Source organism: Acipenser ruthenus, chromosome 14, assembly GCF_902713425.1.
Source record: "Acipenser ruthenus chromosome 14, fAciRut3.2 maternal haplotype, whole genome shotgun sequence".
Classification (NCBI taxonomy): domain Eukaryota; kingdom Metazoa; phylum Chordata; class Actinopteri; order Acipenseriformes; family Acipenseridae; genus Acipenser; species Acipenser ruthenus.
Genome location: NC_081202.1, coordinates 14,626,086 through 14,653,353, shown reverse-complemented (window position 1 = coordinate 14,653,353; position 27,268 = coordinate 14,626,086). Strand labels below are relative to the sequence as shown.

Sequence of the window (27,268 nt, the reverse complement as noted above, 5' to 3'; positions counted from 1 at the left end):
GTGAACGTTGTAAACTAACTGTAATTTTCAGAGAAATTCTGCACAATCATTTATTAGAATTTGTGGAAATACTGCCTTTTGAAAAGGTCCTTAAACTGCCAAATTACAAATTCACAAAGCCAAGATCCAGCCATGCATAGCCCTTTATTTGCTATACACATGTCTTATAATTGTGTAGCCCGTTCTAAACAAACTTGCTCAAAGCTTGTTGTCTTCTCTTCATTCTGTAATAGAGCTGACAGCCCCGGAGGAAGGTTTCTTGTGATACAGAATACAAATACATCTTCTCAAGCAACCCCAAAAACAAGCACAACCCTAACATACAATATAGTATCCAACTTGAAGTTTTTACACACACACACACACACACACACACACATATAATTGTCCTCACAAGCTATACTTTTGCAAAGGCTCTTAAGTCTTTGAATAATCCATTTTGAATATGTGACAGCTTGCATGCTGTAGCAAACAGCTAAAATACAATGTATGGGGCAATAAGTGAGTAACTTCTGGACTCCGTGGTTGTAGTATACCTAATAGATGAACCTGTGGTTTTTCTAGCCCAGTTGTGTTATTTAGAGCTCAGAGTAGAATATATTTGGATGTATAGCAACCTCTTGCAGTTGGGATTAATAGGAGTTAAAACAAGACTAAAGATAATCACAGTTATTGTGAGATAATAATTGATAACTGAAGAATTCATTTTTTAGGTCAGAAAATACTCCAGAAATTGGAGCCTACATTAACTATATATAAAATAATTACATTTCAAAAATCTTGATAACGACAGATTTTCCTAAATCCTATTTTAGCACTGCAATAAGTAAATGTGAAAACTAGTATGTTGTATACATTAGGGTAATTATATTTACTGAGATGTAGCCTAACATGTTGTACTGTGTATAGGACAACAGAGCAAACATAATGGAAGGTTTATCTTTATAGTATTTAAAATATTATTAGTTAGATTGTGACCGTGTTCATTATTTTGGAGCAAGTAGTTGAAACCCCGACTCTCGAGCGATGTTCCTATATGTAAATCAGACTCGAGTCTGCATGAATCATCCCATAAATAATACACTGAGGGCAAGTTGTGGCAGGTGGCAGTAGTGAGCACAAAACATGGCTGAAGCTGGGACGGGCTTTTTAGAACAACTCAAATAGTGCATCGTCTGATCTTGGACGTACCACTGGACTGTCTGGTTCTTTGTTATGCTTTTTCTGGTTTACATACTAAGAGTGCCATTAAAAATCAACAATAATTTAACAGCAGGTAAGCACCAATGTCTTAATGCACGCTGATTTTGCTGTTATGAAAACTTTGTTACCTTTCTCTACGTAAAGTGAAAAGTGAGAGACACGTCTACAATTTACATTGAATTCAGACAGAGGCAGAGGAGCAGTACTGTTTTCTACAGTTTTGAGGACTTTATAGAGTTCAATAAAAGTTTACTAAAACGAAGTAGCATTGTTTAATATTACATGTAATGTTTTATTTTTTCTAGTGATATTTTGGAGTTTTTGAAAGCAAAATTTTGGTTTGAACGCAGCTGCCCAAAATACACCATCTGGGTCCTAAAGCCTGAAGAGTTAAACTTAGTTTATCTAAGGCCACCTGCCAATTACAATACTGTATGGCACATCAAATGTGTAGCCCTTTTCAATCCTGATATATATTTACTTTTGGTAAAGTTGTGTTATACCCTTATGTATAACACAACTTAATATGTTTAACCCTTATAAATATGTTTAACACTTACAGTAGTGCATTATATTAGAACATTCAATACATTCCAGGACAAACAGGTTAAACAACTCTTAGTTTTGCACATTTAAGTAACTGGGAAATTGACTCTTCTAAAATAATTGCATGCATCCTTGTTGCAACGTGTTGTTATCTTATTAATGTATATTTGTGCAGAGTCAGGGAACAGGCAGAGAGTTGCACAGAAGCTGGTCCACAGTCCCAGGGCTCTGACTGCAGGCAGCATACATGCTGGTCTATAGGGGAAAAGTGCACATTGTATTAGTTAAGTTGGCCTGGCAAGGCATCGTTTGGAGGGTAAATCTGCCGACAAGACTGATGAGGTCCCATCTTTAAAAGGTCAAACTGCCCTCTCTGGGCAAAATGTCATTTTCCCTTCACTTTCTGGCTTAAAATCAGGCATATTTAACAAACCTTAGTATTTATAACCCCCTGTGTGTGGTTACTACATGTATCAAGTAGGAAACTAATAATAAATGTGTTCCAATTCCCAGCTGCTTGCTGGTCACAAGCAGTTGCTGTATTATGTTTTGTTTATTTATGAAACATATTTTCCTACTTGCAACACACTTTTCAAATGGGGGTGTCCTTTAAGTTCCATAGTGTCAGTCAGAAGCAGCTTGGGACATTTGTTGTGGTTTCAGTAATCCGTTTATAAGAAGAAAGGTGACAGCATGGTAATGTTAAGTCACAAGGGAATGGGAACTTCTCGTTTGCATTAGTCATATTTTAGCTGCAGGACATAAGTTTATTTCTTGCCCCTTTAAAATGGGCCATTGTCATCCTGGAAGCCAAACGAAACTAGGCGATGATGGTCTTGTTATGGAACGTTTTACAGGAAGTGTTTACAGTTGCTCTGGATGGGTTCAGTATAGTTACAGATGTGGCTCTGCATGGGCTCAGTATGTATTCAGAACAAAGTACAATGTTTGTTAGTAGACTAACAATAGCCATTTTTGTTTGTGTGTATGGAAAACATTCTGGAGAGAGTTTGTTATCTTGGTGCGACACGGATAAAAGAGTGTAGATTGAAAAGTCGTGGGTGTAGTTCCCTCTCACAAGCTGTACGGAATCTGGATAGGTTTAAACTTTGAGAGCTCAATCCTAGTTAAACCTGCTGAACTACAAAGGAATGCAAGCAAGCCACAGTATTGTACTTGGTGCCATGGACTGTCTATCATGAAGTTGTAACTCTTTTGGGGAAAAAAGATCAGAAACTGGAATTAAAGGATTGTGACTTAAAAGTAAAGTGTTTATTTGCTGGAGGAAGTTGTGGCTGACCAGTCAAAGGCAGTTACTGTAATTTAATATATATAAACAGACACCAAATTATTAAGGACAAACTGTTTGCCTCCCAACGTGTCTGTCTAGCAAGGGAGTACTGTATAAATAAAGGACTGTATAGTATGCAATAAAACAGTTTAACTGTTTCTTTCCTTGCTAAAATCTGAAATGTGCAGTTTTGCAAGAAACATATGTTCCAACAAACAGGTAGGCCCTAAAAGACTGAAAACCAAACCTATATTCGAAGGTGTTAATGTCATAATAACTTTTTGAGGCTCACATTAGCCTGGTATTTGTGTGCAGGTTTATTGGGCAAGAGGAAAACTGTTGAAAACAATGTACCAGTCCAAATATTGTCAACCCTTTATACTTCCTCTGTGGAAATGTTTCTCCATACACAACACTAATAAAACTCACTGGCTACTGCAGACTGAAACAATTTACAGCTCTCATCACTGAGGAATGCATTGGAACACAGTTTCTCCAATAATTTTGAATGTTGTTTTTTTTTGTTTTTTTTTAAAGTCTTATTTTAAAGGACATTAAAAGAACAGCATGTTGTATTTGTTGGAATTTTTACCCTTTACTGTCCTGTGTAGGTTCCCATCCCTATTTAATGCCTATTTTCTCAATGGCAAATATATTGGACACTGGGCAGCAAATGGTTAAGGGCCTTGGTTTTATGTTTACAACATGACAATATTTATATGCAAACCATTTCTGTTTACAGTACAATACTTTTTGACAGGGAGTTCGCTTCAGCTGTTCAGCCTTATTAGTCTGAACTTGTCTTGGCTTTTGTCTGTTGCAGCCTTCTGTTAAAGCAGCGCAGTGTGCATGTTTAATTGGTGAAGGGTATTCTCCCTTTCCAGCACTCTCACTCCTGAAGGAGTATCTATCAAAGAGGATGATGACCCCCTGGGCCTCAAGCACAATCTGGAACTGTGCCACGTCCTCAGTATACGTTTAGCTCCCCTTGCCAGGACTTGAACTCATGGCCCTGCAGTGCAGAGTGAAAGCACTGAGCCTCAACACTTATTGTGTCGAGCGGCTAAACCTGCTTGCGCTGGCTTCCTTCTTTCAAAACTTTTTTACAGGGTGACTCAGAAGTTGCACACAGTAATGCCCTTAACTGTGGCTAACAGAAAAAAAAAATACCTTGCAAAAATGATTCCAGGCATCCTGTAAAATGTGCGTGATCAAAAAACAGAACAGCATTTTAACTTCTCAGTCTCTTCCGGTTTCTTCATTAAGCAGTTGTTTGTAGATTTTTTCCGTTCCAGTTTGTCACTTCTCTTTTCTGCGGCGTGTAAGCCTGCTTTAGACGTCTTCAGTTACTTAAGTTTCTTGTCACTGCGCCCTGTGAACAATGTTGAAGACTGACCTGGTTCATTCAAAACTTCACACACACTCAATCTTAGATGTCTTCAATGGGTAAAACTAAGTGCCAAATTAAAAGTGGAAGAGGAACAGGAATTATGCAATTGCTACAGTATTTGTGAACAGCTACTGCATTTTTTAATTCACCTGGACTGTTCTGAAGATTATTTATTGCATATTTATTGTTTGAGATTTTTGATTATTTTAATCCATGCAAATGAGAAAACACTTAAACAATGGTCTGTTAGCCCGATAATACTGCTTTTCATAGATTGGGGGTTGTCACCTGTTCAGTACCTCCATTGTCAGTAGTCACTTTCTCAATTACTTAACTAAACCCTTAATTGAACTAATGATTCGCTTAATTAGACCTTTTTGGTTATTTTCATAAACAGTTGGATTTCAAGTTAACTATAAAAGCTGACAACAATCAAAAAGGTCTAATGCATGGGTTAGCATTTTGTATTCGTCTTATAGTAATGACTGCATAATTTGAGATTCTGTACTCGGCAGTAAATAGTTCAGTAGCAGTACTGTATTACATGTGGATAGCTCAAACTTAAACAATTTTAAACTAGCTTGCCCGCTGTGACTATATTAGCACCCGTCTTCCCTGAGGAAGATGACCTGTGAACTCCCTCCAGCCTCATAAAAGGTTCAGTTCCCTTTATGGCAAATCATTAACATGAGCTGTTTTGCCCTAATAGTTGAAAAGACCCCCACATTTCCTCACAAGGTTGTCTCAAGCCTTGATATCCTACAGACCCAGATCCTGCAATGTATGGTCAAATTGTTGACCAGCTGCTGTGTCCCAACTGTGTCCAGCAATACATCAATAATTTTTACAAGTAGAACGAAATAATACTGTGAGTTTATTTAGCCTAGCATTGAGGTTAAGCCACGGCATGGGAACAACCCCATTGCCTTCTAGTCTGTATAGTATTGAAATGTGCAATATTCCTTGCAAAGGCCTATAAATTTACAGTATTTCTTCATTGAAGCTTCCAAGGCTATATTAGCATTTAAGAGTAAGCAGGGTTCTGAAAAATATATAGCGTTACACGTCCCCACGTGTTGCTACAGCTGTTTAAATAATGTACCTGTATTTTTTCTTTTCATTGTTAACATCCTGACAACCTTTTACAATTATAACTTTAAAGTCTTTTAAAAAATGGCCGCTCTAATGCATTGTCCTCCAAATCACAGCAGGAAGAGCCATTTAAAAAAAACAAACAAGAAAACATAACAAAGTGCTCTGGCTTTTCTGTTCTGTACCACGTCATGGATCGTTATTGCTGTGTTACCTGTGTGACAGTGTGGGTAATAATCCTTACACTGTCAGTGCACTAGAGCAGACATTTTGAAAAGAGCTTTGAAACAGACTTTAAAGTTATAAATGTAAAAAGTTGTCAGGATGTTAATGAAAAGAAAAATTACAAGTATGTTATTTAAACAGTTGTAGCAACACGTGGGGACGTGTAACACTTTTTTTTGGAACCCCGCTACTTACTCTTTGATGTGCTTATTTTGCTTTGACTGTTCTTGTTCTCCTACAATGGTAGAATGAAATAAACACATGCGTGTCCGTGAATTTGAAACATAGCGTCTTTGTTCTGCTCATTCTAAATCCTGTGTCGTTTGACCGAAGTTTCAGCATTAGGGTGCCATGGAAAGATGTTTTGTCATGTATAATACAACTGATAACCTATATTCTACAATAATATTGCACTTAAAATCACCACATCTGTTTGACATATATAATAAATGAAAGGATGTGCTGTAGGCTAAACTAAGCACACACTTTGGGGCATATTGTCCAAGCTGTGTTTTACTCTGTAATGTCCTCATATTTTTTTATAACAATTTGAGTGATTAAGAGACATTAAATTATACAGGACTTTAATAAAAAAAAAAAAAAAAAAAAAGTAATTTACAGGCAGGAGAAACTCTTTGCAAATATCCTCAACAAAGTTGTGAACGGTACCAAAACCAAGCAAATGCATTAATATTGTGTGTGTTTTTGTTCTTTTCTTTCTTTCTTTTTCTTTTTTTTAAAGACTGATCGCTAAAAGGTAAGTATTAAATGAATATCCACTATGTACAGTAACAATTCTGTTTCTATGCTTAATCTACTAAATGCTCTGGTATTGTAAAGATAATAAGCTAGTTCCATGTCAAGGACGGAAGGAACTATAAAATGTAATTATTTAAAACTGAACTCCTCAGATTTTCAGTTTGTCTTATTATTTCTTTCTAGGTGTATCTAGTTATACAATTATACAGTGTGTATTTTAATAACATATGTAATAAGCTGTAGAATTAATTGCTGCCCAATTTAAACAATTTAACAATACCTTTACATATGTTCTTATGTCTAAGAAAGAATGCCACATTTTTGTTGGACAGTTGACACCACTGTTAGCTGTCCCCTAATTACTGACCATTTCTTATTTCAATTTTCCTTGCTGCCAGATGTACGGTTCTAGTATTCCCTGAATTGGATCCTGTGGGGGTTGTGTGCATTTTGCTTTTTGCAATAGTAAAATCCCCCTTTTGATTTGCCTGCTCCCATTGAGCCCGGTTAACAGCACTCAGTCTTTGCAGTGTCTTGACGTCAGTGTTTGCTTAGCTCGTTCTATTGTCTTACTTGGGAGCTGGGGTAGTGGATTGCAGTATCTGATTTCTGCTACCTAGTGCTGCATCACAGAAAGAGGAGCTAATTCATTCAGTCCTCTGTATCCTGGATCTAAAACATAGGCGCTTCCCTTCCCCCTCCACCCCCCGGAGTATTTTTTTCTATTGGTTTCAAGCAAAAGCTGTTTGCAGCTTGAAGATTAGGAACAGAGCATCTGGCAGCCACGGATCCTGGCTGCATTGTCTGCTTTGATGACTCCTGTTGTGTAGCTGCCTCATCTCCCCCTGACCCCCCCCCCCCCCCCCCATCCCCCACCCCCCTTTTTTCTTTCACAACAGCATCTGGGCCAGCCATGTTCGGCACTGAATCGTCATGTAAGTACTGCATCTTTTCTCTCCAGTTTTGTGTGTGTTAAGTGATGCTGTGTTTTCTGTGGTGGTTCTTTTTGCTTCCTTATGACAGATTGTTCTGCAGGCTCTGGGCTCTACCGTTTTGTACAAAGAGCCAATGATGCTACTGAATGATGCAAAATTGATTGTGCACATCCTCCCCCCACCACCCCCCTCCATCCTTCAGTCTGACAGTCTATCCCAGAGACTGCCTTTGACTAGCTTTGCTCTGCTTTCTGAACACAAGGATGGGAAAATAGCTTTGAACGCTTTTGTTCGCATGGGCTCTGTATGCATTTGATCTAGAAGAAATATATCTTTACAGGTATGTTTTTTTTATTATTATTATATCTCTGCTGTTTATGTGTGTACCCCAAGAGAAGTAATCATCTACCTTGAAAGACAGCATTTTTTCATTGGTTTCGGAATGATGGGCCCCACAGTACGATTGCTATAATACCAGGATAAGAATATATATATATATATATATATATATATATATATATATATATATATAATGTGTGTAATTGATGCCAAGGCTAATAAATCTCTTCATCAGAAATGAGAGCAGTGCCTGCTCTGTGGGCTTAAAACAAACAAACAAAAAAAATTACCAGACAGGAATCAGTGCCAAGGATGCAAAGTCACAATCTCTTAAAGCTGCTTAATGTCAGTGGATTTCATTCACGGTGAAGTTTTCTTTTATGTAAGGTACATTTGTGGCCTGTCTGACAAGAGATGCAAAAATAAAGAACAGACTGTGTAAGATACTGAAAAATGTATGTCCTGCATACAAGTAACATTAAATCAGTAGCTAGTACTGAATTTGTTTTTTGCTTGCTGTACCATGGTTTCTGTTACTAATTGAATATTTGAATATAGTAACTCGCGAGGCAGTGTTTCTTTTATTTTTTTAAATTAAAATTAAATGTATTCATTGTAGATTATATGGTACAGGGCAGCAATCCATTTCTTGAGCCATGTGCTTTTGTCCTCTTAATAATTTTTTTTTCATGACTATGACAGCGATTGTCAAAAAATACATGTTTTTGCATAACTGTAATTTTCTTCTCTTGGGGGGGCTAGCTTTTATGTCTCTGTGTGCAGCTATAATATGCACTATTTATTTTTAATACAGTAAAATCTGGGTGATCTTGTTGGTCGGGAACTTCCCTATTGCTTATCTCCTCTCAAATCTATACTAATGCCCATTTCTTTAAAAGCTTTACAACCCAAACGTGTATGCCGTGTGTTTAGCACAGGTGTGTTGTACTTATCTTAATCGGGTAGAATGTGATTGTTATTGGCTGCTTTGAATTGAACAAAAGAGTGGTACCAGCAAGTGATGGGATTTTATAGGCTGACAACTTTAAATAAGAAACTAAGCTATCTAATCATGATCCCATATCTGTTTACTTTAGATAACGCACAGTTATCGTCACAATGAGGTGAAGGCAGTATTTAATACATAGGATTGTAATGTGTTGAAAATGTTGATTCCAGTTAGAATTTATATGTTGAAATGTTGATGACAGAGCTACTAGAATAATGGAGAAAATAATAAAGATTAAGTGATTTAACAATAAATGATTGTCAATGACCTCTTCCACACACATGGGAGTCTATTGTTTGAAGCTCCAGGAATACTGCAAAAGCATACACTGTAGCCTGACAGCATTGTTGATATAGGTGAAAATGCCTCATAAAACACAAATATTCAGAGAGAAATAATTAAAAAAGCTATATAAAACTACTGTAGCAAGGAACTGCAGTACTCTTAAGTAGATTTTTCCTTCCTGCATGTACTCCCTTTTTACCATTAAAATGTTTATTTTTCTCTGAAAATGTGTCTTGGCTTTGTATGGCAAAGAGTCAAAATAGGGCTCTGTTTCTGGCCTGTTAGTTTCACATACAGTAAAGCTCCTTTTTCGTATTTCACGTCAGTTAAAAAAGGACAGGTCCTTCATTGTTCTTAATTTGCATGTACTCTTGGTTTAGAAACCCACATGGGTGGGGTGCAATAAATAAACAAGGAAGCAGGCTGTAGTTAAATGAAGTGTGCAGATGTATTCTGCCACCAATGACAGAGGTACAGTACATTTGATTCCCTTCAGATGTACTTTTCCAAAGTGGAACAGAAGGTGCCCAGGCCTAACCAATACGTCTGCTGTATGCCACATAGTTATTCACAGCTAAAGAAGTAAGGCACAAAAAGATGGCCATATTATACAAAATGGTTTGGAAAGTACAGTAAAATCTTGAGCATTTTACTGTTTAATTTACAATAGGCAGCTGTTCATCAATTTTGTATTTCTACACAGTATGGATCGCTGACTTTTTTTTTTGGTAGTTTCTTTGTTGCAAATTACACGTACAGTATACAAGCCATGTAAATGTAATACTTTTGAAAGAGACATTCTTATCATAATTATGATATTGTGCAATGTGCCGTGTTATTTGTTTTTTAACCACATCTTTTTATGGACATGCGTCCTTTGTTTACTGTGTATGGCAGTTTGATAAAGCCACCAATGCTTTCCTTGGTGGAGCCTGACATCAACCAGCTGCTCCTGTTGCCTTGGTTACCAGACTGTCAGAGCTGCAAAATGGTAACAGTATTAGACTTGCATTGTAACTGCTAGATTCTGGAAATGTAGCAAGGCTGTGAAGAAAGGCCTATGGGGTCTATTTTAATTATCTTGAAACCTACCGCTGTCCTTTTAATGTTATATTAATCCCATAAGGATTTTTTTAAATGTAATGTTGTGATATCCTTGCTAGCATTTCACTACTGTAAATGCAATAAATAGAGCTTTTTTTTGTGATAATCATAATGTTCTGCAATCAAAATCACCTATTAACCTGTTCCTAATGACACACCTGTGAGTTGTGTGGTGATGCACCTATCATATGACCACCTGTGCTCATATTGCCCGTCTTACCTAAAAAAAACTTGTTTGTAACAGGGTTCTACAGCCTATACATTAATAGATTACATATCAGATGGTCGTGTTTGCATAACAATTTAATCAGTCATGCAAGGGACTCTCCCAGTACACAAGAGGTTACAAATTTGTGCCATTTCCATTACCATCCGTCTGAAAGTATTTTTCTAAAAAGTAAAGCTTAAATTAGGCACATGTTTGAACAACAAAGCTAACTGAGGATATGTTTGTCAAACACAATTAAGTACAATATAAGTTCACAGTAACAGCTGAAGCCCTGTAGTTCTGCTCAGTGGTACTACAGTATAGCATTGAACTGTGTTACTTTACAATACATTTCTCTAACATAGCAAACCATGCTGGGATGTCCTACTGTACCTGTGCAGTTTGGGCACATTCATTTTGTAAGACTATTTGCACTTTTTAAAAGTCAGCACTAAAGTATATGTACTTTATACTACAGTAGTTCATGTAGGTGCTGTCCTATGCATTGTATTAATGTATGCAAAGGTAAGTTAGTTCCTTTGTTATCTTTTTCATGTAGTAAGAGCAATGGCATTCAGTGGGATACCAACATCTTAGAAAAAGAAAATTCAAAATAGTCTTTTTTTTTTTCTCCTAATTATTTGTTTCAAGGTAACATTGCAGTTCATTTCGATTTATCAGTTGACAAGTTTTTGTCAGATTTTGCGCAACTTGCCACGTTTGTAAATGCTGAAGTGGTTGGTTTTAACCTGAAGGGTATAAATGCTGTCAAGTAAACAGGAGTTTCTGTGTTCTTGTGTTTTTGTCTGGATGTGAGTGTGTGTACTGTAGATCATGATAAGACGTGTCAAACAATGGTTGAATTGGATCAGCTGCCCTGTTTATCATTAGATATGCAGGCACACAAAACCAATAGAAACTTGCACTGATAATCTATTTCATGCAACAGCATGTTAAGACTAATACTGGCATGGTGCAGATTTTGCAGCTTAAATCCTACAATGTGCCCAAAATCACAAGAACAAGCTCAATAGTAACTGTACAGAGAGAGAGGCTGTTGGATTTGATACATTTACTAACCTGTCAGGTCACTCTACATTGCTGAAGATCTTTGGTTTCAAAGCCAAGCGATGACTTGACATGACATTTATTCTATAGACTTGTACTGTAGTTTACAGTAAGTTTCAGTGTTTTAATAATTAACCTTTGGGACTAGTATCTATTTTTCTTTAGTGCATGAGGAATTTGAAAGAGCAAAAGGATAACTATTATAGATGTCCCTCTTGTGAATTGTGCACAGAACTCTTGAAACCATATTCTGGTTTAATGCTGACCTGAACTAGTTCAATCCCCATTTAATTCAGACCAACACATATAGACAGATTGGAATGTTGGAATGTTGGAATAGATGGATGGCCTACGTTTTTCCACTTCCCGCTGTTGACCAGTCCTGCTCTACACATACAGTACAGTATTTCTGGAAATGTACCCATGCTTCAAATTCCAGGAAATAAACAGGGCAGTAAAAAGCAAACCTACTGTTCACAGCAACATCACATGCATTTAATATTTGGCAGATGCAAGCCATGTTTCCTTTGTAAGCTGTTTGTGGGGATTGATTTTTGATGGGATCAAGCATGCTCGAATGGGTTTAGCTCACGGCATCATGTGATTAATCTTGTAAAATACCTCATGCCGTTTGGCCAAGGCACTCGGTCATAACCCTTGGGGGGGGGGGGGGGGGACGGACTTTAACTTTCAACAACTATCAATTAAAAGACGCTTTATATAGCACAGTTTGCAAATAAAGTATAGCTAATGAAATAATGCTGCAAGTTATACCTGGTATGCACTTCCATTCAATATATGCCCTTCATTCCCAATATTTTTTATTATACTTTATTAAAAACATAAAACAATTTGTGTGAACTTTATAAGTTGCCCTGCCAAAACTTAAACATAAAATTAAAAAAACAAAACATATATGCATTATAAAATAGATACATAGATAGGAAAATGAACATGGTATAATTATAATATAATCATGCACGCAGTTACCAAGGGAATATAGGTTTCACATGTGCAGTTTTAAAGAAACACATGTTATAGCAAACGTGTATTTTCATTAAAATGAAACTACTTCTGGTACTATACTCGGTTCATAACAAGGCCAAAGTCTGCTTGCCTTACTTTCAGGTAGTCTGACTTTCACTTCCTGTGCATTCCCTCAGCAGTGTCTTCTGGTTCAAAGCATGATACTGGCTTCAAAGCATGCCAGTCAAGCAGGGAAGTAGCTTATTGGTTAATGGCAAGAAAGACGAGCATCTGCAGCCAGACACTTGAACTCAGTGTTATGCTAAATGTAAGGGATTATCAATGGGATTTGTTTTTCACAGCAACATTTTGATGCTCTTGTCGTTTGGTTTGATAGGAGCTTGACAACAAGCTCTCCTGACAGTCACAGCCTGTTCATGCACGAAGTGGGCAATTGAGATTGTGAAAACTGTTTGAGTTTCCGTGCAATTTACATTCTAATTCAAATGTTCTACGGTGAGATTTTCCTTGAAGCCAAGTTTTTAATTCTACCATTATCATTTTAATGTACCTTGTATATTATGGTTTGACAGTAGAATGTTGCTCAAATGGAATATTGCACAAGGGTTACAGGACTCCCTAAAAGTTCTGTCCCCAGTGTACAACATGTTTATATTGGTAAATGCATCGGTTCCTCTTTTTGTTTTTGGTCTGGAGCACTTGGGGGAACATTTCATTGACTCATCAGCTGTTAATGGATAAGCAACAGCTTTTCAGCAAAAACAAGGGGGTGTTAACAATCGTAGTTGTATAAAAATGAAATTAAAATCACACCACATCTGCATTTTTAAAATGGCTTAGCAGTATATCCTGAATAAATAAATTAAGTACTCAATTTATTTATTCAGTCACCCATTAAAGTAGCTTCAGCCCAACTTGATTGAGCTAATAATCTTCTAGGTACTCAACAAAATTGAATGAATCTTGGTATATACTGTACTACACATTATTTACCACCAAGGTTGAGGCTTGAGGTTCTCAAAATCGAGTTTACAGCGATGCAGCATGATGTCGAGCTTATGATTGGTTACAGTTTTGTAAATCCTTTGTTTTAATTTGTTCAAATGTTGCATGGACCATTTATTTGTAAATCATACACATGTTCAAAGCCATATATATTTCCTATGTATTATTTGATAGCTTTCCTCCTCCTTTTCTGTTTCAGTGAGCATGTTTCTGAACACGTTGACCCCCAAGTTCTACGTTGCCCTGACCGGGACCTCGTCTTTAATATCAGGGCTTATATTGGTAAGTCAGTTTTGTTTAGTTGAATTCCACTCTGTGCTCACAACCTTCTGAAGTTCATGTGAGGAGGTGGAGGTGCTAATGCTGCAACATTCGTTTTAGTGCATTGGCTTGCCTGGTTTCAAAGAGTTTTACTGAACGTTGGAGTCCAAGTACTGGTAGAGACAACACAAAATCAGATGAATGGGTAAATGAGAATCCTGTATTGAATAAAGCTTTTACTAGTTCCGAAACGCAGCCAGCCAGTTGTTATTCTGAGTCGCCAGTAAAGGTGAAAAGCATGCAATCTTCTGTATTATCATAAGCAGAGCTGTAGTGCTGACAACCTGGGTTAGTGTCTGGGCGATGTTACCTCACGGCACTCACCCATTCTCTGTATAATTCAACTTCCCCATGACCATTCCCTGTGTGGTTTGGCTTGATAGGACTGCTTCCTCATTAGCTAAGTAACCTTTACGTTTAGCATGGAAAACATATAGCAACAGCAAGCCATTCAATCGATTATGCTCCCAGAGGTAACCTGGAAGGCAAAATGTAACTGAACACTGAATTAGAATATATCTAATCCGCAAAACAGAAAAAAATGTTCCTCAAGCATCAGTGTTGGGGACTGTTTTACAATTGTATTAATGATTTATTTTGCATTTCAAACACACAACCACATACAGTTGAGGAAGTCATATCCATACAGTAAAGGTGGTGGATCCCTGGAGTCCCTGGATGTTTTGCCTCAGGTTTATTTAGAATTGTCAGTATACACATAGCAACCATCTTGCTTTGATACTGAAGCCTGGAAAGTCTTACTGATGGTACTGTACTTACTAACAGCTGTTTTGTTCCAGTATATTATGGTTTAGGAAAGACTAAATCAGTGCCTGCTGCTGATTCATAGAATATTTTACCTCGACTTAAAGCTGCTGTAGTATATAGCACAGCACTGTCGCCCAATGGTCTTCATTCCAGTATTCTAACGCAAAAATACATGATGTTCTTTATAGTGTCAAGGATACAATATGCACTGTTTGAGGGGCTCTAACACGTTTCAGTATCTTATTCCATTTTGATGCTTTTAAATTTTTTTTGCTGGAAAGGTGAGGCAATATTCTGCCATTCACTAATGAAGTCGGACTCCATGCTTTGTATTCCAGTGAAATAGTATATAGTTGCTATGTATTCTATTGTGTCTATATCAAGTACTACTGGGATCAGTGCCTGCTGCTGACTGAGGCCCTCCAAATTGGAATGTATCTCAATTCTGTGATGCACTGTCTGCAGATAGTGGGGCCCTAAAAGTCACAGACTTCCTGTCTCCTAAATCTTTTAATTTCTTTTTTTATTTGATTTTGCAATGCATATTCGTAAAGAGGATCCCAATCCCGGAATAATATTGTTGACTAGAATTAAAATGCACAAATCAAACCGCACGTGAAAGATCTCTCAATGACCAGGATGGTAAATTGTTGTTGCATTCAGATGTTTTTGTTTTTGTTTTTGTCGCTGTTGCTATGCTGTGTGGAAGGAAGGCAAAGTTTTTTGGTTTTTTTTGCCCTACAGAATTTGAATTTGATTTTCTGTTTTATTTGAATGTCAGTATCAAAACAATACCTGTGATGCACACAACAGGTGGAGCTTGCTGCAAATGATGTTGATTTTACCTGTGTTAAAGAAATACAGCAGAACAAGGGCCTGTATTACAAAAACATCCACTGTCCACATCCAAGTGATGTATAGGCATTTCAGAGAAAGGGGTCTTTATAATTACAGTGGTAGAAATACTATATTAAAAATAAATCCTCTTGTCTCCTAATAAATGGTTGGTCTTCTGATACGGTTTAATTTCTGCAGAGCCATTCTCCTTTTCATGTAGGTTAACTTGTGATGGTAAGTATATATTTGTGTGTGTGTGTGTACCTGTCTCTATCTCTATCTCTGTATGTATGGACCCCAACCCGAAATACGCCCCCATCTAGATCGGGTCAACCACATCGGGTTGGGGTTAACCTATTTGTCAGAATTAAACAAATGCAGAATATTTAGGTTGCTATTTAATATGTTTATTTTATTCTGAATACAACAAAAATTACGGTACTCAGTCATCAATGCAGAAATTTTCCAGTTCAATCAAATTCCGAGGACTTCTCTTGTGCACAGCCTTCTTCAACTCGTACCAAAGATTCTCAATCAGGTTTAGATCAGGACTTTGACTAGACTATTCTAGAACCTTTATTTTATTCCTCTTTAATCATTCTGAAGTAAATTCTGATGAGTGCTTTAGATCGTTGTTGTGTTGGAACATCCAGTTGTGCTTTTAAACCAAGTTTTGTAGTGGAGGGTTTCAGATGATTGGCCAATATCTATGCTATGGAATCCATTTTACCATGTATTGGAACTAAATTTCCTGTGCCATTAGAGAAAAAACAGCCACATTGAAGGATATTACAACCTTGACAGTATGTATGATGTTCTTTTATTTTTACGCCTCACCAGACTTTCTCCAAACGTAACGACTATCAGCGTGACCAAATAGCTCTATTTTTGTTTCATCACTCCACAAAACCTTTGACAAGAACTCATATCCATCATTCAAATGTCGTTTTGCAAACTTTAAGCTCCTTGTGACGTTTTCCTAAGAGTGACTTTTTCTTTGGCCTGCGACCATTGGGACATTCACCATGCAGTACTCGACCTGTGGTTGAAATGGAAACCCCAGTCCCACTTGCAGCCAGTTCACTTTGAATATCTTTGGCAGTCAATCTCGGAATGTTATTAACCTTCCTCACAATTCTTCTACTTGTTCTTGATGAAAGAACATTCTTTCTTCCAGACCGAGGGAGCATTGTGACAGTACCACGAGTCTTGTACTTCTTGATAATAGAAACAATAGTTGAAATTGGGATACTCAAATGCTTGGAAACCTTGTATCCTTCTCCAGCTTTATGACAATAATAATCTTCAGGTCTTCAGATAGCTTTTTACTTTTTTCCATATTGACTTATTGGTAATGACAGCAATCATCCTATGCGTTACATTTTTATACTCTAAGAATGTTCACCTACATTCTGCATTATCATATTGAAATTTCTAGCTCCTTGTAGACAATCCTCTCATAGCATCAAAGGGTATTAATACCTTTTGAATTAGCATTTTTTGAGTTTTGCAAAAATAATTCCTCTAATAAATAATTGTAAGACATCTGTGTCTTGTTACATTTTTAACTCATCCACAAAAGCAAAACTTTTGCTACAAAAGATTTTTTCCTAAACTTCTTTATTTGAGAAATTTCTAGAAATGATAAATTTCCATTGGGGTATGTAAACTTTTGACTACAACTGTATATTATTATTATTATTATTATTATTATTATTATTATTTGTTTCATCTTCAGATATTTGAATGGTGGTATTTCCGAAAGTATGGAACATCATTCATTGAGCAGGTCTCTGTGAGTCACCTTCGCCCTCTGCTGGGTGGAGTAGACAACAGCACTCCAAGCAACCCCAGCACCCCTAATGGAGACTCTGATTCAAGCAGACAGAGTGTGTCAGGTAAGGGTAATACTGTGAAAAACCAAGTGCTTACTTATTGCCCCGCATTAATAAAAAATTAAAGCACATTTAGGTATTTATTTTGGAAAGGTCATGCATGCACTTTTTGTCCCCACTTTTCAGTTCCTTTTGTCTTCACCATGTAGTAACTCCAAACTGCTTTTACCATCTGCCAAGCAACATGCTAAAACAATATCTGGCCATATTTTACAGATATGTAACTGGAAACTGATGTGTTTCACCATATTGCACTCCGTAAATACACTCAATAAAAACATTCCATAAGTACCAGAAGTAAGAGGCAATGTTGGAAGTCTTACATTCTTTATTACAATTTTTTGTTCCTTTTACAGAATGTAAAGTGTGGAGAAATCCGTTAAATTTATTCAGAGGAGCAGAATATAACCGGTAAGTGTATCATTATACAGCAAAAGCCTCAAATTCAAGTCCAATAGCATGGAAATAATATCCTTACACCTGGCTTTTTTTGCAGCTTTCCAATTTGGGAACTTGTGAAATGTCAAATTCTGACCTCTTCCTGGTGTGATTGTTTTCAGGTACACCTGGGTAACAGGAAGAGAGCCTCTCACATACTATGACATGAATCTTTCAGCGCAGGATCATCAAACGTTCTTTACGTGTGACACCGACCACTTAAGACCACCAGATGCTAGTAAGAAGAAACACCTGAATGTGATGTTGTTGCTGGTTATCATGAATGGTTCACCATGTGTTGTCATTTTTTATTCATTTAAAAATTATTATTTATTATTTCAAGGGAGACCTGGTCAAGAAGGTGGCATATAATACCAAAAATACCCCAAAAAACCACAAATTCAAATGAGCACAACCAATACAAACAAGTTCATCAAATTACAAGAAACAAGTTAGGAGCACCTGCCAAAACAAATACAGGACTCTGCTACATGCAGTAGGCTTCAATTTTTAGTTTGAACTCCTTTTAAAGGTATCAAGACAGGAAGTTTCAGTTCTTCCTGAAGTTTATTCCAAGACAAAAACTGAATAGCCTTTTTTTCCAAATTCTGTGCAAATGCAAGGAACTTAGTCTGAGATCTAAAATTAGTACTAGATAAGGGTACTAGATAAGGATAGCCCTATAAACAGTTCTGTACCAGTCATAGCTCCAGATAAGCTGCGTAAAAGGTGTTTCAGGCTTTGAAAAAATATGAATTACGTATGATATTTTGATTTATTGCGTAATGAATACGCATAGCAATTTTGCTGCACAGCTTTAGCTCATAAGTTATCAAAAAATTTTAAAGTTCAGTTTCTGTGTTTATTTGCTTCACAGCAATATTGTTTATGGTCAATAAAGAAAATAATTGTTTTTATTGTAAGACCAAGTTTTTGTACAGTAGTTCAAAGTAACATTGCAGTTAAAATGTAAGGTTGTAGCCAATACATATGCCAATACATATGCCACATTAAAGTATGTACAGTATTTAGTGAAAGTACTCATGACTTCAAGGTAATGTAGCATTTTTCTCACATAGTGCCTAAATTGGAGGGTAAATTACTCAGTGACCCCAAACCATATGGAGTGCTGGTACTAGTAATATCTAGTGAAGTGCAAGGATTAGAGGTTAGGATTAAGCAGCAGGAGACCGCCCTGTTAAAGAAATAGGACCCCACAGAAACACTGCGGTGGCATCTTGACGGGGTTCTGAAGAGCACTGCCTTTAGCATGCTGACCCTTTGCACTCCAGTGGTATGAGATTAAGCCTCAGCAAAGTTCCTGACCTCGTGAGAAAGCAACCTATCTTGGTCTTGATCACACTGTTGATAACAGGGAGTGTGGTTGCTGATCCATTTTTTATTTCAGTCACATAACTGGTTTAGGCTTGTGATAAGAAAGGTTGTTCTGCTGTTTTCCAGTATATGATTTTAATGTGTTAGCTGATTTTATTATTTTATGTTTACTATCCTGTAGGGAGTATTCCCAGATTATTGTATTGTGCTCGCAGTTTATTCCACAGTTGAGACTGAAGCCATGTGTTTTTGATAACAGTAATGCAGAAAGCTTGGAGAGAGAGAAACCCGCAGGCTCGTATCTCTGCAGCACACGAAGCCTTGGAGCTAAATGAGTGAGTAGAACTGCTGTTCAGATGGACTTGTAAAGCAACAAATATCGCTAAATATCCTCAGAAATCTTAAATACCTGCTCAAACGCAGTCACTGTGTCCAAAACCTATTTGTCACGTCTGCATCTGGAAGATATTGTGCACAATGCTTTTCCGCTTCTGCTCCGTTTTGTGCGGAAGGGTTTTTAAAGTTTCTCAAAAGTCTGCTTCTTGTTGTCTCCCAGCTGTGCTACTGCATGCATTCTCCTGGCTGAAGAAGAAGCCACAACGATCGTGGAGGCTGAGAAACTATTTAAACAAGCACTGAAGGCAGGAGAGGGCTGTTACAGACGCAGTCAGCAGCTGCAGCACCATGGAGCCCAATATGAAGCACAGCACAGTGAGTAAATCATTAGCATTGGTGACACTGACCAAGGGCAAAAAGCGGAGAGTTTCAACATGAACAGCACTTATACAGCAAAGATCTCTCCCACTAGAAAGTGTAAATCAAGCAAAATATTTAATAATGCATTGTATTGCAGTGTTTTCAAAACACACCTGGTACAACGACGTTTCGACAAGTGTTATTCAAAATACAGTAACTTAAGTCTGACACAAGGCCGCATTATGGGCTACTGTAAATGGGTCTGTGGTATTAAATTAGATGCAAAATGATGGTCAAAACCTTAATGTGCAAATTAAGTCATTTGTTTCACTTAATAGGAAGGGACACAAATGTACTGGTTTACATTAAAAGAAGATTAGCAATGTGTGCAAGAAAACTCGGAAGAACAAGGGAAGCAGTGAAAATGTTGAGAGATGTAAGTAATCCTGATGCCTTTACCTAAATAAAATACTAATGTTCTAGCAGATTTGCCGTTCCCTGATCTACTGTAATGCTTCGTCTCCCATTCAGACCTGTCTGAAACCGAGGGCAATTAGGATGGTGAACCGTGAACACTTATTTATTTATGTTTATACAGTAAATGTATGTTTCTTCTCATACAAGTATAATTTGGGCAGCAGTGTGGAGTAGTGGTTAGAGCTCTGGACTCTTGACCGGAGGGTTGTGGGTTCAATCCCAGGTGGTGGACACTGCTGCTGTACCCTTGAGCAAGGTACTTTACCTAGATTGCTCCAGTAAAAACCCAACTGTATAAATGGGTAATTGTATGTAAAAATAATGTGATATCTTGTAACAATTGTAAGAAATAAATAATAATAATAATAATAATTTGGCTTGCTGTTTGGACCATGGATAGAGTGTGAGTTTAATAATAATAACTGTAATACCCCCACACAGTAGAATCAATAACTACAGAAACGTCTACTTTCTGTTCTAATTTTCAATACTCTGCAAGCTGTTGTGTATTTCTAGTTATCCAGAAATTTCTTATCTAATCAGCTGTTAACATAAAAATATTTCCCAAAAATCCTTTACTTTTCAAAATAATCTCTAGATCTATAAAAGCAACTTTCATTATATCTGAAAAACAGTAACATAAGTTGGTTGTTGTTGAACATGAACTAACATGACCTGTTCTATTTTAAGGAAAGTAGTCTTGGTCCATTTTGTGGTTTTACAGTCACAATATAGTAATTTTTTTTTTTTACACATACACTGACTTATTCAAATGTATTTAAAATGTATTAGTTGGTTCAGAGCCATTTGGATAACAGTCTGCTGTAGATCAAACAGGAGTTGTGATGCTTTAATACTGAGTTGAGCTCATCTTCTAAGGTTATACATGTAACAGCAGTTGTATGTTTTCCAGTTAATGAAGGAGTTCCCTCTCCTCAGCATGTTCAATATCCATGAAAATCTACTGGAGGCCTTACTGGAGCTGCAGGCCTATGCTGATGTACAAGCAGTATTAGCAAAATATGATGGTAAGTCTTTAGGTACAGTAGAAAGTACTGCAAACATCAGGTCTTTCAAATTGTGAGCATTGTGCCCTACTATAATAATACTATGCTTTTTTTTTTTTTTTTTTACAGATATTAGTTTACCCAAATCAGCAACAATATGCTACACAGCAGCCCTCCTCAAAGCTAGGGCTGTCTCAGACAAGTAAGTACTGTATTCCCTGTGCTTCAGCAGCAAGTTTTCAATAAAGGGAATTAACACGACAATGTAAACATCATATTAATAAAAGGAGTTGGTGCTGATTCGAATGAGGGGTAACATTAAGAGGATCAATATAGTGACATTTATGATTATTAAGTATATATATTCTTTTGATTTTCACCAATATAGGTTTGTAAATGCTCCAGATAGACAAATGATATATAAAATACGAGATGTCTGGTAATATCTGTTTTGTTGCTGTTGGTGAGCTAATCCAATCCAACCCCATTGTTCCAGATTCTCTCCAGAGGCTGCGTCCAGACGAGGCCTCAGTACTGCAGAGATGAATGCTGTGGAAGCCATACACAGAGCTGTGGAGTTTAACCCACACGTACCCAAAGTGAGTACCTGACCACTGAGCAAGTTTACTGAAACAAGAACTACTTTAATGAAATAACTAACTCTGTCTTCATGACGCTTTCATTTCAGATTTTAAATATATTTGTGTACAGTGCCTGTAATAATATTCAGGATCATGTTCCCAGACAAATTTGTAAATGCAATCCACACACTTATTAATTGGAGTATGATCAGCTTTCTGTTAAATGTAGTACCTAGAACAACCAGCTGGTGAAAATAAAGCTTCAAGGCTTTAATTTAGTTCTGGGAGCTGTTATTATTATTATTATTATTATTATTATTATTATTATTATTATTATTATTTAATATATGATTTACCAGGCTTCAAGGAAATCTCAATCGTTGGTTATGATTCTAGAAACAGTAATAATGTAAGTTTGTTTTCTCCCTTGCAGTACCTCTTAGAAATGAAAAGTTTAATACTGCCACCAGAACACATTTTGAAGAGAGGAGACAGTGAAGCAATAGCATACGCATTCTTTCACTTGCAACACTGGAAACGGGTGGAAGGGGCTTTGAATCTCTTGCACTGTACCTGGGAAGGAAGTAAGTATGCATTTGTTTTTTCATTTCATACAGTGTGTAGATTTTTAAACAAAGGAAAATTGGGAGTTTTATTAGGTGTAGAGCTCTCATTCAGCATTAAGACTGCATTTCCACTTAACCTCTGCTGCACCATTAATTCTCTGCAACGAATCAAGTTCATACAATTGTAAGTTAATCAATTTGATAATGATCATTCTAGATAACATAAAACAAAAAATGACACTTAACATTGCAATTACAAATATTATGTTAAGTAGCCTACATATTTTTCACATTCCTGTAAAGCCATTAAAAAAAAAACAATGGAGATTGCCTTCGTCCATACTGGGGTGATCAAAATGATAGAAACCCAACGCACACAACATTGCTTAAAACTTGTATTAAGCCAATCGCCCCTTTACAACACCTAACTCTCAATTACTTCATAATCAAGAAGCAACCAATTACCCTAGCAACAATTAAGAAACAGATTTAAATTAACGCCTCGGATTGAATTTAACAAGACAGTTCTAACTAATGCATCCTCCTTGAATAGAGGTTTTACCTATTTTTTTTTTTTTTTGACGGCTACACTTCCCCTGATCACCAGGAGGAGGGGCTGCTAATCTGGTTAAGATTTGTTTTAAGATGTCATTTTAAAATACTGTTATAAAGTAATGATCTAATCCCAAAACCGTGCAGTTGATACATTTTGTAAGAGCTATTGTTCAGTATGTGTGTTGTAAAATACTATATAGTGTGTTCCAACTACTGCAAAAATATGTTTTTGTTTCTTCCAACATAGACGTAGTGTGGAAAGTTATTCATTCCTCTCTAATATTTTCTTAAAGCTTTTCGAATGATTCCTTACCCTCTGGAAAAAGGGCACCTCTTCTACCCTTATCCAATTTGTACAGAGACAGCTGACAGAGAACTACTACCCTGTAAGACAATTATTTTATTAAAAACCAGCATGCTATACTTTGGTGTACAGATTTTGCACACTACTGCAGTCTTCTCAGAAACCCCTGATTAGTATGTCGATGTTTGCTTTGTGTTTATGTAAATGCCAATAAGGCTTTTTGACATTTTAGTCTGGTGTATCTACATTAATTGTACTTGCTTTGTCAGTAAGAATCTAGAGAGTCTGTGCTGTGGTTCTCGAGTTGTTATGGGTGTTAAATCTATATTGGTGTTAACCCGTACTTCAGTAACTTTTTTTTTCTTCTTTTTCTCTCGCTCGCACTCGTGTGTTCAGCGTTTCATGAAGTTTCAGTATACCCAAAGAAAGAACTGCCTTTCTTCATCCTGTTCACAGCAGGCTTGTGTTCCTTCACTGCAATGCTTGCACTCCTCACACACCAGTTCCCAGAACTAATGGGGGTCTTTGCTAAAGCTGTAAGTAATATCATTTCATTAACCTTTCTGCCTTTTGTATGTACTGGTTCCTAACCTACTTTATAAACCCAAATTACACCAGCTGAAATGTACTGTGTGATGTTCTGCTTGTATCCAGTTTTACTTGTAAAGAACATGAGGGTAAAGGTTAAAAAAATATTTTAGTAAGTGATATTTGCTATGTTTGTCTCAAATGTATAGTAACAGGTCCCTGGTTGCCTAAACAATTTGCAACAGGGATAACATTTTGCTTCCAAAAATCAAGTGCAAAAGATGCAGTATAAAGAAGTATACCTGGTTTCAAACACATTGAACCTTTGAGCATTCAAACAAATACAGTAATTAATTCAAATCTGAAATCATAAATATAAAGAAAATTGAAACAAATTGAGCAGTAAAAACTGTTTTTGTAAAAAAAGAAAGTTTATATAATACATGAATGAAGGCTGTATTTGCATCCTGAGCCATTCGGTGGGGAAAAAAATGGATAATACCACTGTAGTGACGTCAAAGTGATAATTCCTCTAGAGGAAAATATACTTTAACTTTGACCCATTCGACTCCTCGAGACCATCACTTTCAATTCAAACACAAAATGTCTTATTTTCAATCACTCGACAGCACCCACAGTATAGAAATGTTCATTAATGATCAACAAAATGAGAATATATATAAAAATAAAAAGATGTAAAGCTGGTACATTCATATCAGAAAAACTAAACGGATAACGACAGAATGTCTGTACAGCACTGAAACTTTTACAAAAGAAAGAAAAAAACAACTGTGCTGCTGAACCTTGTCGTCTTTAATGTTAGCATTACAAGGCTAAAGGATAAAAAAATAATAGATGGGCCTCTTCAGTGAGTTACAGGAAAACAATTCCATCTCGGGTTTCTGTGACAGTAATTTATGACGTCACAGAAACCCTGGATGAAATTATTTTCCTGTAACTCACTGAAGTCCATCTGTTTATTTTTATATAAACCCAAACAGCCCTGGTCAAAGTTAACGATGGCAGTAATTCCAGGAGTTGTCTATTTTAAGAGACTTGCCTGCAAGCACTGAAGCATAAAGTGTATTCAGTAAGTGAATAATATGACTCTTGTTAAGTAACTCAGTGTTTACATAATGACAATGGAGTGGACTTTCTATAAGATTAAGCATTTCACAAATCTTTCTTTAAAATAAGTTTCATACCCAAGTAATTCCTTCTTTGGCCTTTAAAGCATTGGGTCATTATATTTCTATGCACATGCAAAGTTTTGGCTTTCTTGCGTGGGAATTTCTTGAGTACATTACGATGGTGGGTTGCCTTTTTAACCTACGTGTTTGAGCCTCACCTTTTTAGTGCCTCTGGCCACAGCCTCATTTATATCTGAAGGCTGGTTGGCTTGACATTCTTTTCTTTTGATCCTTGGCAATGCTAAAGGGCTCCTTGACCTGTGACCTGCCCATCTTAAACAAGATTTCAAGTTTGTGGGCCCCTATCCCTCACTGTAGATGTTACCATAACATGTTAAAGCAGTGGGACTTTGTAGTGACAATAAAACCTAAAATGCCTGAATAACGTGCAGAACTCTTGTGTTTAGAGAAAAGAACATCGGATGTTACAGAGAAGTTATTGTCTTGAACACCAATACTGTTATTCAAGTTTTATATAGAAAGAAATGAGTAAAGAAACAGCCACATGATGAAAGACACTTTGTCTGAAGATACATGACCAGGATGCTACACACTGAAACACAATTGCAGTAGCACTGGGAATCTGTAGAAAATATTTTTTACCACAAACTATTAAATACAGTGGGAGCAGTCATCTGGTAAACGCACTGATATATTGGTCTTGTGCTGTAGCCTGTTAGCCGGCCCTGTTTTTAATACTCTTTTCAGGTGATTATACTTGGTTGATTTATCATCAATTGAAGGGCTGTCACTTCTTCTGTCACCCTGCTCAAGATGTGAAGCGTTCAGATTTCAAAGTCCTGGGGCAAGCTGAAACTGAAGAAAAATCATTTGTGTTCTAACCTTTCATTCTTGTGAGGGGTAAACGCATGAAAATAACAGGTGTAAGGCTGACACTCAGTAATGTGTGCAAGGGCCATGCATACTTCTGTTACTTGAATGAAATTCTAACCTTTTAAATTGGGGGGGGGGGGGGGGGGGGTCTATACTGAAGCACAGTATGCCGATTCTAAGCGTACAGTAGCAAATGTGAATACATGCCTGTGACAGATGTATAATCCAGAGGACTAAATGACAGGAAGTTCTGGGTGTGAATTTGTGATAACTGTCTTTGATAGCTTTGCACAAATCAAGTTATACTTTAGTTCAACCCCATGGTAAAACTGATGCTTGCAAAATGTGACAATATGAATTCTTCTACTTCTAAATGTGGTTAGAGCCCCTGACTTCACTGAAATTAATTAGATTTATAACTTATTGAAAGAAAGAAAAAAAAATTACACTCAAAACAAAAAAAAGTGATCTGCATGCTGCTTAACTAAGGGTAGGCATTGACAGCATCTCAAAGCTGCATTGCATACAGTTGCTGCTGTTTTTGCCAGTGTCTGAACCAACTAATATTGGTTTTGTGGGGGAAGAAAAAAGGGAAACAGTACACCTAACTAAATACAAATACCATACTTTGAGTCACTGTATCAGGAATTAAATTAGAAATAGTGCAAGACACCACAGGTATTTTAGTTAGACTGGAGCTTTTATACACCAGCAGACCCCCTTTATTAAATGCTTGAGGAAGTGCTATATGAAAAGACATGCACTTACACATCTTTTGTGGATTTCTTGGCAGTTTCTCAGCACCCTGTTTGCACCATTAAACTTTGTAATGGAAAAGGTGGAGAGCATCCTACCCTCCGGCCTGTGGCACCAGCTGACAAGGATCTAGGACTCGAAGGGACTGCTGCCACACGACTGCCACAACGTTTGTGCCAAGATCATGTGTCTTGTGGACCACAAGAAACCATGATGGAAAAAGGCGGGGTGAGGGGAGTGACTGTCGATTAAAGACTTTGTTTTGTTTGTTTTCATGTAAACCTGTTTTTGTTGTACAAAAAAGGTGATGTTAAGTTTTATTATATTTTGCCTTCAGAAAAAAATGCTCAAAAAGCTAAAAAAAATAAATAAATAAAGATTTTTGTGTATTGGAGCAACAGAAGTGTGTGCCTTGTTCATTAACTGTTAACCAGGTCCTTAATTTAACCCTTGAAAACCAAACGCTTGAGAGAAAATCTTTTGTTTTATCAGAGAAAGTAAATCTGCATTGTTGGCTGCCAAGAAGTGTCAACAATTGGCATGCACATTAGGAAAAGCAGCTGGGGAATGTTCTCCTGGCTCTGTATGAAGGTCACATTTTGAAAGGTAGGGCCTGATTCAAAGAAGAGACAGCGACTGTCGAGGATGGGAAAATAACATATTCAAACTCTTAACTTTTTTAATTTAAGAAGCTTTCTTTAATCACAAATGTCATTGTTTTAATTGGTTATTTC

General features: G+C 36.9%; 1 protein-coding gene across 1 annotated transcript; it reads left to right on the top strand.

Annotated features, from left to right (window-relative positions):
* The first annotated feature begins 1,104 nt into the window (after positions 1–1,104).
* Positions 1,105–26,991, top strand: LOC117419749 (suppressor of tumorigenicity 7 protein homolog). The gene is made up of 17 exons (XM_034926277.2): positions 1,105–1,276; positions 6,490–6,504; positions 7,406–7,441; positions 13,646–13,728; positions 17,111–17,270; positions 17,624–17,678; positions 17,828–17,943; positions 19,300–19,375; positions 19,597–19,751; positions 20,075–20,172; positions 21,127–21,241; positions 21,350–21,422; positions 21,717–21,819; positions 22,235–22,385; positions 23,216–23,308; positions 23,623–23,762; positions 26,572–26,991. Exons 3-17 carry the CDS (start codon positions 7,420–7,422, stop codon positions 26,665–26,667), a joined length of 1,536 nt encoding a protein of 511 aa, XP_034782168.1. The 5' UTR covers positions 1,105–1,276; positions 6,490–6,504; positions 7,406–7,419; the 3' UTR covers positions 26,668–26,991.
* Positions 26,992–27,268: the final 277 nt, after the last annotated feature.

Coding starts and splice junctions, on each gene's coding strand:
- LOC117419749 (XM_034926277.2), top strand. CDS start 7,420: ATGTTCGGCACTGAATCGTCAT. Junction 7,442..13,645: donor GTTCGGCACTGAATCGTCAT/GTAAGTACTGCA, acceptor TTTCTGTTTCAG/TGAGCATGTTTCTGAACACG. Junction 17,944..19,299: donor CTTAAGACCACCAGATGCTA/GTAAGAAGAAAC, acceptor TTTTGATAACAG/TAATGCAGAAAGCTTGGAGA.